Here is a 14,334-nt window from a genome sequence, read left to right as displayed (position 1 = left end):
TATCCAAGTCTGGGGAGAGTGGGACTAAGGAACTGATTCTCTAAAGACGACATTAACAATCCTACTATCAATCTGTTTCACAATCCCAGCCCTAGCAAGACTTTAATCCATAGATTAGATTTGCCAGCATGTCAAAAAGAACCTTTATTATTTTTCTAACAGCCCCTTATGCTTTCTTGCCAGATGCCTTTGGAGCAGGTGCTTTCTGGGCTGGAGCTTTCTGACCCTTCTGAGCTTTCGGAGGTGCTGCCTTCTGGCCTGCAGCTTTCTGGGCAGGAACCTTCTGGGCTGGAGCCTTCTTGCCCGCAGTGGTCGTCTTTTTTGCTGGAACCTTTGCAGCAGCTGCTCCAGCTGCACCCTTAGCAGCAGGCGCCTTTTTGGGAGAAGCTTTCAGGAGAGCTGCCTTTTGAAGCTTCCTAACTTCAAGCTTGATTATTCTGTTCCTCTGAAAAATTTCAATAGAAGTATTTATCATATATGCATACAAAAAACTATTTTATCAATCCTATTAGTATATACACATATACAAGACAACCCTTAGATCTAAGACTTCTATGAAGTCAACTCTGGTCTACCAAGCTTGAATAAGCAGAATTACCAATCAAGTTTAGGGTCAGAATACAACAATCCTGTAATAATTTTAAAAACTTACCATTTTCTTTGCCTTCATGACTTTATAACGATCAAAATCTGTCATCTTGGCTTTCTGTGAAAAAACAAAAACAAAAGATATTACCCCTCTCATACCAACCCTCCAAAAAAATGTCAGAATTCAAATGACTCTAAGTCATTACCCTTTCTCTGGCTTCAATCTTCTTGGCCCATCTTGTGGCTGCCCATTTTGTATTGATATCTGCCTTCTCCCAGGCTTTTCGAACATACTTCTGGCGAGCACTAGAAAAGAGGCAAGACCACAGATTAAGAAATTAGCTTTGAAGCCACACCGATCCAAGGACAGGTTTGCATTCTCTAAAAAGCACAATTTATACCCCCTCAAGTTAAAAAGTATAAGCAAAATTATGCCCAAAGTACCTTTCCCTTTTTTATACTTTCCAGCTCTAGCTGTCTCCATTGAACACAGCACCTGGCACACTATGTCTTTGACTTAATACCACTCCCGGGTAGTGGAGGTGTAGAAAGTAATTTCTTTTCATAAAGAACAAGGTAAAGTTAATTCTGAGGCCTAATGTTTTCTTCAGTATAATGCTGAAAAATTTGTGGTCAATCATCATAAAATCCACTTATAATCATTTTGACTTTCAAATATTTCAAGTAGCAAAACCCAGTATGCTTTAAAAATAAACTAACAGTACGTGTTACAGCACATGTTCCACTGCAACCAACTATCACTATAGCTGAGGTAACTGTATAGCAACAGACAATAGTGTTTTATCTTCCATAATCCACAACATGCCAAGAACACTCAATACTGACTGCCTCAATTCCTTATAAGTAGCTGGGAATAGAACCTGCTTAGTGGCTGCCATAATGAGATGATGTATGTTACATACTTAATAAGTGACACATACTAAAAGCTGAACTAATGACAGCTAGTTTTAGAAAAGAATCACTATCTTTTTTTGAAGCAAGTGTCTAAAATATGTTCCTGGAAAACAGAATTCTTTAGGGAGGTCTTCGCTGTATAAATCCTGAAAGGAAGGGGTACAAGAAAGAGGATAGGAAATCTGGATAAAGGGAAAGCAAGAGAACTACCAGATCACAAGACATTTAAAAAAGTAAATAATGCCTGTCTACATCTACACTGTAAATCCCTCTTTTAAATTGCTTTTGCTCTTCAGAATTGCTTACTATATTCTCAAGCGAAAAACAAAATAGCAAAAACATTTTTTGAATTAACCTAAGCAAACTTTTACCAGTATAAACAAAGCTAGGGGAGGGGTGATGGTTGGTAGATAAGTTACCTGTGTGGGAACTTGAGGATGAAGTCAGTGAGCTGCATGCATTTGAAAGGCATAGCTTGTCTCCTTACCTGAGTGCAAGGTCCATCAACCAAAGCCTAGAATACATAAGACCAAGGATCTCAGGGCAAAATATAACAGCAATCAAAATGAATAGATATTCTATATACGTGTCCTTTCAGAATCATCAAATCCCTATTTAAATGCTTTTTAAAAAGATCAAACTATTACCCTTAATACACCGTATTGAAGCAACTACATACAATCTACTTGACAATTTTAAGTCTTTAATCTTTACATTTCCAACAACCAACTTCATGTTCCTCCACAGCCTTTAGTCAATCCTCTAGTTTGTGGTTTTCAAATACTGACAATAGCAAGCAAAGGCTTTCTATGTGCATGGCATTGTTCTAAACTCCCTTTACATATAGTAACTCATTTAAACCTCACCAACGTCTCAATTGGTGGAAAGCTCTGGCCAGTTTAAGTGGCAGGGGTAATACTCAAACCCAGTAGTGTAGGCCAACTAAAGTCTGTGTTGGAAACCACTACTTTGCACTGCCTGCTTCCTCAATGGTGAAATAAAGCTAACACCCATAGTACTCCTACCTTACAAGACCATTGGAATAAGTACTATTATCATCTATACTGCATACCATTCACCGCCATGTGAAGCAAACTTGTGACATTTTTCCTTACACGTACCCTGTTCTGATCAATAACATCTACAATCGCGACCAGCTTCCCGGCATGAGGCCCAAAGGAGACATAGGCCACCCGGCCAACCTCCACGAAGCGCCTGAACACCTAAAATGGGGGGCGGAGAAGAATAGCAAGACTGGTTAAAAATACTCGCTAGTTTATAAGCTTTGCAGCTTAAAGGCAACGTGGCTAAGTACCACGGAAAAGAACGTCGAACGGAACACGCCCAAGTGTCATGGCGCGACCCGGATGGACAAAATTCGCACAGCCGGCAGCGGCAAAAGCTGAGTTCCCTCCTGCCTCCAGGCCTATGGGGCCTGCACGCCCTCGCTCACCAGCCCCGGCCCGGCTCGGCCTCGACTGCCCGGCCAGGTCACCGCCCGCCCCAGCCGCCCGGATCCGGCGGCGACGGCGCGCACGCGTGGCCCAAGGCGCGCCGGTCCGGCCGGGCCCTCCACGCGCTCGTCGGCCGCGCGTCCGGGAAGTTCCCAAACTCCCTGCGCCGCCCGCCCGGGGCTCCTCACCACGCGCTAACTAAGACCCGCTAGGCGCCGTTCCGCGCCTCCGCTACCCTACCCAGGCAGAGGCGGAGCTGCATGGCCTCCAGACCCGGAGCCCGAAACAGCCACACTCACCATGCTGGCGGCGTTCGGCGAGAAGAAAGAAGGCCCGCCCCACCGTGCGCATGTGTAGAAGGTCGCCCCGCCCCTGTGGTGAACGAGACGCCGACGTGCGCATCGATTGGTTGGGGTTGGAGCGTGCGTGCGTATGCGCACGCATGCGCACTGGAAAAACACGGCGGAGCCGGCCAGACCGTGCTTGCTTTTTCGCGGACGGGAGCCGAGAGAGTGGCTGCGGTGATGCTGCGGTCGAGGCGCAGGGAGGTCATCTCTTAGGACTTTAGGGTGAAGAAAAGAACAGAAGCTATGACTTGTATTGTAATTCTGTCAGCATTCCATTTGACTTCCTTTTTTAACATTCTTCCATCTTTCCTTCCACTGCTCCGTCAGTACTCTCGCTATTTTTTGTCTAAATGTTGTTACCCATAGCTTAGTATTAGATTTTTTCCTCTCCCTAAGTGACCCCAGTAGTTTTGTTAACCTTTCATTTTAAATTCATACTCATAGAAAAATTGTAAAACTAGTACGAATAATTCCTATAAACTCTTCCTTAGATAGCCCAAATGTTAACATTTTATGTTTGCTTTATCGTTCTATCATTTTTTTCCGAATCCTTTGAGAGGAAATTGCAGACATGATGTTTCTTTATCTCTACACAGATAAATGTATTTCCTAAAAACAAGAACATTATCTTACATAATCTTTGACAAAGATCAAAATCAGGAAATCAATACCGATATAGTCCCTTATTTAATTTGCAGTCCTTATTCAAATATTATCAGTTGTCCCACTTATGTCCTTCAGAGCAAATGAAAAAAAATTGTCTCCCTGGTCCATGATCTAACGGAGGATTCCAACTTGCATTTAATGTCCAATTTTTTAAAATTTGTAGTAGTTCCTAAGCCTTTCCTTGTCTTTCATAATGCTGACATTTTAAAATACAGGCTAGTTGTTTTGTAGAGTGTCTCTCAATATGGGTTTATTGTAGTTTTCCTCATGATTAGATTCAGATTATGCTTTTTTTTTTGTAGAAATGCGGTCCCCTTGATGCACCACATCAGAACACATGCAGGATATCTCTGTTACCTTGCATCCGTGGTGATAATTGTGCTGACAATTCCCAGATGTGTTTCAGTCTTTTCCTTTAAGCTCTATGCCAGCATATCTTCCCAGGGCTGTTCTGGTAGCCTCCTAAGTGACATGCTTTCTCCATTGCTCCCTTTATTCTCTGCTCATCAGTCATAGGGATCTTTTAAAAAAATTAATCAGATGCCATCATTTCCTGTTTAAAACACTTCAATGGCTTTTTACAGTATTTAGAATAAAATCTCAACTCCTTACTCAGGACTACAAGGCCCTGCATCCTATGCTCCTATGACCAAACACACTTTATGCTATCCCCCGTCCCCTTCATTGTGCTTCAGCCACACGGTCTTGAACAGGGCAAGCTCTCTCCTGCTCTGTGACTTTTTTACCTGGTGTCTCCCCTTCAGGAATGCTCTTCCCTCTATTTGTACTCATCTCCTGGCAGTGCCAACTCATCTCTTGTATTTTTCTCTAGAAAGCTCTTCTGAGAGACTTAGCCTGACTACCACATAAAAGAAATAGGTCAGTCCCCTTCCCCCTTTTCTAGCTCAGCTTTTTGTTTCCCTCAGAGCTATTATCATAATTGCAATTGTTAGTCTTATTTTTCTGTTCACTTTGGTTGTGGTTTTGTGCCAGATGGAATAAGTTCCATGAGGGCAGGACCTTGGCCATCTTCTTTTCTTAGCACAATGCCTGATAAGGGGCTCAGTAAGTGGATATGAATGAATTAGTCTTCAGGCCTTGAGATCTTGCTTTATAACTTACAAAGCAAAAGACATAAAGACATTCATAACAACACTTTTGTGGTAGTAGCCCCAAACTGGAAACTACCCAAAGGCCCATAAACAAGAGAATGGATAAACTGAAGAAGTCTGCAGCAATGGAGACAACAGCAACTACACAGAACAACATGGATGAACTTACACATGACAGTGAAATAAGTCAGACACAACGAGTATATGCTGTGATATCATTTATATAAAGTTCAAAACAGGCAACCGGGACAACCAACTAATCTATGGTTGTGAGAAGTAATGATCGTGGTTACCCTTGGCACAGGCAGCAGTGACTGGAGGGAAAGGGGCTTCTACATTGTTGGTGTTGTTTCTTCATCTGGATATTTACTACATGAGTGTGTTCAGCTTGTGAAAATTCAGAGCTCTAGCCTTATGATTTGTGCATTTCTTTTCCCCAAATATATGTTAACTTAAAATTTTAATGGAGTTTCCTAGCTCTACAAGCAGAGAATGTGATATGCAGGTCTGGAGAGCGGCCAGACTCTGCATTTAAAAACAAGCTCCCCAAGTGGTTTACTGAACATACTTTGGGAAACATTTTCAGATTCTCCACTCGGTAACAGAATTATTTTTCTAAAGTTATTTATCTGATTATGTCACCTCTGTTTAAAATCCTCCCAGTGTTCATTTTTATCCCCTATTCTACAGGATAAAGTCCAAATTCCCTAGCCTGGCATTCAAGGCCCTCCACCATCTTACCCCAGCACCTTCCTAGATTTTTTTCTCTGGGCATTCTGCGTCCCTCACCCCTAATCCCGCTATAGCTACAAGTCTCGTGGCTTTTCCTGCAGCTGGGCCCACTCTCCCTACAGTGTGCTCCCAACTTTTTCTCCCTGGAGAACGACAGCGCGTCCTTGAAGAAGCATTTCAAGATCCCCTCCCAAGCACCCCCAGACAGTTTTCAGATTTCTTCCAAGCCCTAAGTAAACCTGTCTACGTCGTGAGGTCGCAGGAGTGCAGGAATGAACACAGAATCATTATCAACTACAGGCTTCAGAAACCAGACGACCAGACCAAGCACACGCAGAGCTCTGGTGGGCGGGCTACGCCCTCCGGGACAACCAACTGGCTCGTCCAATCACCGGGAGGAAGGGCAACTCCTGGACGATGCCAGGATCCAAGATGGCGTGCATTCGGCGTCTCCCTGCGGAGCCACGCCCCTGCCGTACGCCCTCCCTGCTCGTCCAATCACCTAGAGGAAGGGCGAGCTGCAGTCCGCACCTGCAACAGACGTGGCGGCTAGAGGCGCTCACGTTTAGGAGATTCCGCTGGTCCTTCGTGCGAGACGCCCTGGAAGCTGTGTTCCCGTGAACCGCGCCTCACTGCTCTTGCGTGTGGCAAGAGACGGATGTGAGGCGCAGGACGTGCGCCCCGCTTTGGGTTCTTGCCGTGAGGCACCGAGCAGAGGGGTCGCACAGGTCCCGGGTCCTTGCCGGAGGTCTCAGGGAACGGCAGCAGCATGCCCGCTTCCCCGCAGTGTTTGCGGAGTCCCTGCGAGTGTCAGCGTGGTGTACAGTCCGCTTGTACTGCTGTCCACATGTAACCAGCTGGACCCCAGTATTCCTGTCAGCTTCAGCTGAGTAGATGTGTCTCTTTTTTTTCTCAGTCACGGGGGATGGAGGCATCAGTTTATCAGACAAAATGTCTGGGGCCCCGAAGAGAAAGAAAACTAAGCCTGTTCAAGAAGTGAACCAAAAGCTACCCAAAATCTGACTTCCTTTCTTGTTCCTGTAACCTTTCAGAGATGTGAACGGATCCCAGTTATGACCAAACTGGCATGGAAGTCCTATGATGCCTACCTGGCATGGTGGATAGGTGCATGTATCCTTAGGAGTGAAAAAGTGGGTGGTACACCTGTTTTAAAAATTTGCATCTTTGGAGACCTGAAGCTGAGCAAGACAGTGTCCAAGCCCAGTCAACCTAAGATCACCAGGAGTAAACCTGTAGTGCAACAAAATTAGGTGTATTGATTCATTGCTGTAAGGGAGACTGCACACCAGGAACCCATGGGAAGTTTAACCAAGCAAAGGAGAAGATCGAGTTACAGGATTGCGGAGTGGAATCTAAACAATTCCATTGTTTAGATGGAACCTAAATGAAACACTGTTTAGAAAGGCTCAAAGCCAAGCAGGACTGTGGAAAGGGGTCAACATCAGGCATAGACAGCAAAATGGACCCATGGTCCTGTTTCTTTGAAAATGTTGTCCAGAAACCGCTTTTCTGAAGCTTTGCACCTGGGTTGTAAATTGAAACTGCTTTTCTGTGTTAAAGTGAATTAGATCTTCCAGGCAAGAATGGGATGTTTCATTTTTACTGATAAAATCTCAAACACTCTGACTGCCCGGTGTTGTAGTGGTTAAGTTCACGTGCTCACCTTCGGGGGCCCAGGGTTCATGGGTTCGGATCCAGCGGGGCAAACCCACACACCGCTCATCAAGCCGTGCTATGGTGGCTTCCCACGTACAAAAGAGAGGAGGATTGGCACAGATGTTAGCTCAGTGACAATCTTCCTCAAGCAAAAAGAGGAAGATTGGCGACAGATTGGCTCAGGGACACTCTTCCTCACCAAAAAAAACAAGAAAAACAAAAAAACGGAAACACCAAAGTTTCTGAGAGTTTGATTTTAGAGAACAAAGTTTCTTGGTAAGAAAGCAGTAGTAACTCAAAGAATAGGGTTATTATGACACTTTACAAATGTTGCATGACGTTGGCAGAAATATTATTTCCTGTTAACTTTACAGCTATTTTTGTTTGTGTGTTTTTCCTGCCTGATGAATTGCCATGTAGATTTTACTTTCTTAGAGCTAATTTTAACTTAACAGGAAGGCTGATGGTATAGCAGGAAGGTATTCTGAGAGTTATATCAATGGGAAAGTTTTAGATCTTTTCTGTTACAAAGCAGGAGGTAAACTCACAAACCACAGGTGACAACATATCCTGAGATGAGAAAGATGTCCATAATGAGAAGGACATTGGCCTATTAAGTCACAGGAAGCTAAATGAGATGCAGATGAAAGTCATCTTAGCAATCCAGTGGTTGCTCACTTCCAATTTCTAGTTGCCAAAGTGGCTGATGGACTCTGGAATGGTCAACACTCTTGGAATACAGCACCCAGCTCCTTCGGTAGTACAAGTATTGGACAATACTCTAAATGCCAGAATGGGATTTTTGTGATCTGTCTTTTGTGTTTAACAACCAAGGAGGTAGTGAAGGTTTCTATGCCTTTGAAAGATTGGTCCAGTGTCAAGAAAATACTTGGGAAACATAGCAGATCTAAGGAACATTGAAAGACCACAGCAAAGATGAAGGCTATTGTTGCCTTTGAACATAAGCTGTTGGCAGAAAGAAGTTGTCATGCCCTAAATTAGATCATTAAACTCCTTATTGTCTGTAGAAGACAGAATATTCCATTGCATGGAAGGCTCACTAACACCAAGACCATATATGCATTCTCACATTATATTACAGAACTGGACTCAGTGTTGAAGGAGAATGTTAGCTATGTACCACTCAGTACTCTGGAAACAGCTGAACAAATGTGGAATGAACTGATCAAGCTAATAGGCTTCCAAACCCAGAACAAGCTCCAGGAGCAACTAAAAGCAGCCAGATTCTTTAGTGTGATCATGAGGGGAGCACTGGTATCTCTTCCAAAGAAAATTTCTCCCTCTCTGTGTGCTATGTTCACTGCAGTGAAGAAGGTAAGATGGAGCTTTGTAAAGATCTCGTTGATTTTGTAGAGGCTATCGACATGACTAGAATCTCCTGATAGGAGTCTTCCTGTAGAGAAGATCAGTCTGGGGTTTACCAAAGGAACTTCTGTGGGGTTTCACTTACCAGAGGGTAATCCCATGAATGGTCAACTGGCAAAGATTTGTGACATCTTTCCCAAGGCCTTGTTCTTGGCCTCTAAGATGGGGGAGCTGGACGCAACTATTATTTTGTCCTGTGCAGTGGAACCAATCACAAAACTTCTAGACCCTGTGGGCAAAGTCACAGTACTGCCAAAGGCATTCTCAGAGCACTTCACAGCTCAGGTGGAGTTGCTTCAGGCTTTCCTGAATGAGTGGGGTGAATACTGGGAGGAAGATGAGGAGGAAGAGAGAAGTATCAGAGAAAATGCCAGGTGGAGCAGACTTTCAGTGTCTGAGCCTTTTCAAGGCCAAGTGTACAATCATCCTCAAAGTTTTTCAGCAAATCAGCAGCCACAGGGATGCTGGAAGACCTTTTTTATTCCATCACCAACTTTGACTTCACGGTAATGAAGGTGTGTGTTGAGTATGTCCTTCATATACTAAGTCCTTGCCTCAGGACGTGCAGCAGGCCGACTGACCTCATTCACTTGTCTAATGAAGTCAACTTTGTCATCCAGAGGTTCCTGAAAATGAAGGACAGTGGGACCCAGGCTTTGTGTCCTTGTACAATGAAGTGAAGCATTGAAATAGAAGAATCTCCTCCTTCCTTGCCCGTGTTGTGTGGTCAACAAGTTCCCCAAAGTGTCTTCATAGCCACAGACCTCCAAGAGAGCCACAGAAGGCCTTGTTCATTCGTCTTCTGAACCATGTCATTTTTGAAGTGCAGGAACAGCTGTTAAAGTGCTTGCTGTGATTCATTACTCAGTGTCTTGTCCCAAGCAACCTGCATTTGCTGGAGAATGATGAGTTTGAGGGGGCACTATGTGAGGCATTTAAGGGAGATATTCTCTACCTGGACAAGTGTAGAGCAGAGCTGCAGACATAGATGGCTGAGTGGATGGACGTTCCCAGGCAAGAGCAGCCAAATCATATCCTTGCTGCTCTGCAACACTTGAACCTCATCTCCTGCCCCAGCATTAATACAGCCCTCTCCGTTGTGGCCACTATCCTGGCCACTATGCCTATCCGTGTTCCGCCTGGAGGGTGGAGAGAGTCAGAATCTGACAGAGGCACTTTGGAAGGGAGCAAGGGCTTGCTTGGGCTGTCCCTGACGTGTATTCCTCAGGACATCTGATATGCATCAGGTCTTGGATGACTTCGACCCATACACACACTGACAGAGTGGCTGGAAAGCTTCCTGAATTGCTGAGCGTATATACTGGTACTTGGAACTTGCCTCAGGGCAAGTGAGTCTGCTGAACATATTTTTAGATTTTGGTATCTATTTTATATAATTGTTTTAAAAAGGCTTTCCAGCATAAATGGAGCTTGTACTTGTACTGGGGAAAGTGGATCTTGTGAACCTTTAGTGCAGTGAGGTTGGGAGACAGTAGCATAAGAGGCAGGCAGGGATGCTCAATACATTTAAAATCTAATCCCTGTGGTTTAGTAAAGAAGAGTTGTGTATGGAGCCCTTAAATGCAAGTGGCATTTTAAGTTTTCTTTCCCTGCTGTTATTAGAACTTAAAACTTTCAAAGAAACCTTGGGTAGAATCCAAGCATACTTTTTTTAAAAAGGGACAATATGTAGTATAGAATCATTAGCACAGTCAAGGAATCCTTTTATGGGACCTGAGGCAAGGGAAAGAAAGGGAAAAGGGGATCTTTAGAGAGAAGGGAAGAGAGAGAAAAAATAAAGACATATCCATGGTGAGGAGTGGGCAGATAAATTCAGCTGTTGCCTCTGGTTCTCTGGCAGAGAAGCGGTGTGGTTTGCTGGAAGAAACACAGGCTGTTGAAGCAGCCCTGGGTTCACATCTCCCCTCTGTCCCTCTCTGGCTGTGTGATGTTAGTTGAGTCAAGCTTTTTATCTCCTTTCATCTGTTTAAAAGCTCTCTGTATTCCCCTAGACGTTGTTGGAAGGGTGAACTGAGATAGGAGATGTGAAAAATACTTCGTAAATTATCAGATTGTGTATGTGGTTAACTACCCTGGTGCTGAGAGATTTGTAGTAAGACCATTATTCCTTGATTCATTTGTTTAGCAAACTCTCATGTACGCTTAATGATCATAGCTTTCATTTTTTGTTCACATTTTTTGTGCTAAGCCCTGTGCTAAGTAGACCCTACGGTCTGTAATACAGCCCCAACCCTCAGAGAACTCTAGCCTAGGACAGCTCTTCTGTGAAGAAACATGCCCTCTGGCAGCTCAGTGCTGCAGCCTGAGATGAATTCACCTGACAAGACTGGACTTCATAGCCTGGGGCAGCCTTTCCCTCAGGAGAGTGAGTGTGGTTTGTTCTCACCTCTGTGCTCATTTGAGCCTGGGAATGAGGGATTTTCCTCAAAGTGAGCTAACAAAACTCAGGAAGAGTGAGACAAGTTCGCCCTTTGTGATGGCAGTGTTGAACCACTGATATTCCTTATTCACTTGTAAAATGAGTTTTCCTCAGAAGGGTTGGGGCTGTCTGCTGGGGGAAAGGGTGGCAGAGATGTTGGGAGGATTGCGGGGAGGGGTGCAGGGTTGGTTGGGATCCCAGGGCAAGGTTGGTGCTCCTGCACCAGTGGACAGGGTCAACTTCTGAAAAAGTAAAGTGACAGAAACATGGAGGATGGCCTTTAGCTCCAGGGAAAGTACTCATGATATCTTGGCTGGCTTGATACTTCCTTGGGATTCTTTGACCTACTGTATCTTTTCATTGATTCTTTACAAGGGTCCCATGAGGCAGGGAAATGACTGTGATAGGAGACCATATGATGTTGTCAAAAGACAGTTTGATGATGTTTTCAATACTTCCTGTGACCCCAGGCAAGTGATTTGCTTTCTCTAAACCTCACCTTCCTCTTTGATAAAATATGGATGACAAATGCCAACCTCAAGGGCTAAATAGAATAATCTATATCAGAGATCCACAAACTTTTCTTGTAAAGGGACTGATAGTAAATATGTTAGACTTTGATAGCCAGACAGTCTCAACCACAACCGTTCAATTCTGCCATTTTAGTGCAAAGGCAGCCATAGATAATACAAAAACGAATGGGTGTGGTTGTGTTTCAATAAACTTTATTTATAAAAATAGGAAGTGGGCTGGAATTGACCCCCTGGGCCATAGTTTGCCAATTCCTGGTCTAGATGAAGTCCTTAACCTATCAGAATTTGTCCTCAATTAGTCTCTGTAAAGTGAATAATAGGTATTGAATATTTAAGTGTGTGCCAAGTGGGTGTTCTAGGTGCTTTGGGCTTCATTGTCTTCAGGTAACAGACAGGCCAGATTCTGGCTGGAAGCTTGATGGCAAGGTTAGCTGACTGGTGGGAACTCTTCCTTGATTTCTTGAACTGAATTCTTCCTTGATTTTTTTTTTGTGTGTGTGTGTGTGAGGAATATCTGCCCTGAGCTAACATCTGCCAATCCTCCTCTTTTTGCTGAGGAAGACTGGCCCTGGGCTAACATCCATGCCCATCTTTCTGCACTTTATATGGGATGCCGCCACAGCATGGCTTGACAAGTGGTGCGTTGGTTGCGCGCCCGCGATCGGAACCGGCGAACCCCGGGCCGCCGCAGCAGAGTGCGTGCTCTTAACTGCTTGCGCCACCGGGCCGGCCCCTCTTCCTTGATTTTTGTGAGTACCATGATTCAGGTAACCTAATTTCCCATGTTCCTGAGATAAATCTTTAAGGGATACATATCTACTTGTCTGGGACAAGTATATTGGAGGGAAAAACTGGGAAATAATACCTTATATTTGGGAGGGTTTCATGGACTATCTAAGCTAGAAATAAGAAGGATAAACAAGGTCTAGAATCTGGGTGAAGAGAAAAAATGTCCACGGGCCACACTAAAGCCCTCATGAAACTTGCACAGATCACTCTGGGCCACAGAGCCATGAGACTTTCCCCAGTTCTTCACTGGGGCTTTGTCCTCCAGGCTTTGTCATCCAGGCTTCCAGGCCACAGGTGACTGCTGGGGTTGGTGGGAGACTGGGAGAGTAATTGCAAGTGAGTTACTATTATGATGACCATTCCAGCCTGCCCAGCTGGGTTCCAACTACCGCTGAGACAGGTGACCAGAGTCCGGGTTCAGACAGAGCACAGAGGTGCACAGCTCTCCCAAGGCCAGATGTCCAGTGGTCTTTCTAGTTCTGTGAGATTGAGACACCATAATATCTTTCCATGATTGTTATTTGGAGAACTAAGCTAGTTTGAAGTGAATTTTCATTACTTACAACCAAAAGTGTGTGTGTATCTCTATATATGAGATATTTTTGATGATTTATTTGTATACTGATTGATTGGCCTCCCTCTTTTTCAAAAGGGGGTAAGTTCCTTGGGGGTATGAGCCTTATGTGGTTTTAGTACTTTTATGTCCCCAGGGACTAACACTGTGTTTGGCATATAGGCGCTCAGTTGTTGCATGTTATTGGGTGCCCCCAAGCGCTAGTGGTATGGGGTGAGTCGTAAGCAGAAATTGGGGGACAAGGAGTGAAAGGGGATATTGTAAAGAGGGGATTTAGCGCTTGCTGGTTTGAATTGAAAAAAGGTACTGTGCACTTCTTTTGGAAGGTTTTTCCTTAGCTTCTGGGTGAATATTAGGCAGGTACATATAAATGATTAGATCCTCACTAGGTCCTAACTGATTCCTTTGGAAAGATAAGCTTTAGCAACTATGCTTTCACCCTAGGAAGAATAACTCTTTTCCTCTTTGTGCACTATGTCTGGGGCGAAGAATGCTGCATAACTTTTTCCCATTGTTATGTTCAGAAATGTATTTGCACTCCATTTTGGCAAGTACATCACGCCTGACTTCATGCTGTTTCTCTTAAAGGTACAATTTTGTTCCCTTATAAAGTTTTCCTATTCCCCTATAAAGTGTCTTCTACTATGGGCTCTTATTGATTGTGCCCTTTATTTGTTAGAAAAGTTGTGTTTTAGGGTCCTAGCTCTAGGGATCTTCCTTGGTCTATGGTGGATCATATGAAAACAATCTGAGGGAAGATAATACATATTTAGAATTAAAACACAAAAACTTGTACACAAATGTTCATAGCATCATTGTTCATAGTAGCCAAATAATGGAAACAATCCAACTGTCCACTGACTGATGAAGGGATAAATAAAATATGGTACATCCATGAAATGGAATATTATGTGGCAATAAAAGCCAACAAAGTATTGATTGATGCTACAAAATGGATGAAGCTTGAAAACATTATGCTAAGTGAAAGAAGCCAGTCACAAAAGGCCACATATTGTATAATTGCATTTATATGAAATGTGCAGAATAGGCAAATCCATAGAGATAGGAAGTATATTAGTGATTGCCAGGGGCTGGGGAGAGGTGGATGGCGGGAATGGGGT

At 44.0% G+C, this 14,334-nt stretch overlaps 1 protein-coding gene across 1 annotated transcript; it reads right to left on the bottom strand.

The window, feature by feature from the left end:
- Nucleotides 1-126: 126 nt before the first annotated feature.
- On the bottom strand, nucleotides 127-3,510 carry RPL14 (ribosomal protein L14). The gene is made up of 7 exons (XM_087431664.1): nucleotides 3,436-3,510; nucleotides 3,198-3,329; nucleotides 2,625-2,726; nucleotides 1,923-2,017; nucleotides 795-894; nucleotides 653-706; nucleotides 127-445 (listed from the first exon to the last, which is right to left on the bottom strand). The coding sequence occupies exons 1-7, from the start codon at nucleotides 3,508-3,510 to the stop codon at nucleotides 167-169; spliced, it is 837 nt and encodes a 278-aa protein (XP_087287790.1). The 3' UTR covers nucleotides 127-166.
- Between the last annotated feature and the right edge of the window lie 10,824 nt (nucleotides 3,511-14,334).

This window comes from Ceratotherium simum, chromosome 5 (genome assembly GCF_057802395.1).
Source record: "Ceratotherium simum simum isolate JZ-2026a chromosome 5, ASM5780239v1, whole genome shotgun sequence".
Classification (NCBI taxonomy): domain Eukaryota; kingdom Metazoa; phylum Chordata; class Mammalia; order Perissodactyla; family Rhinocerotidae; genus Ceratotherium; species Ceratotherium simum.
Note: the sequence above shows the minus strand (reverse complement) of the source record. Positions and strands in the feature narration are given on the sequence as shown.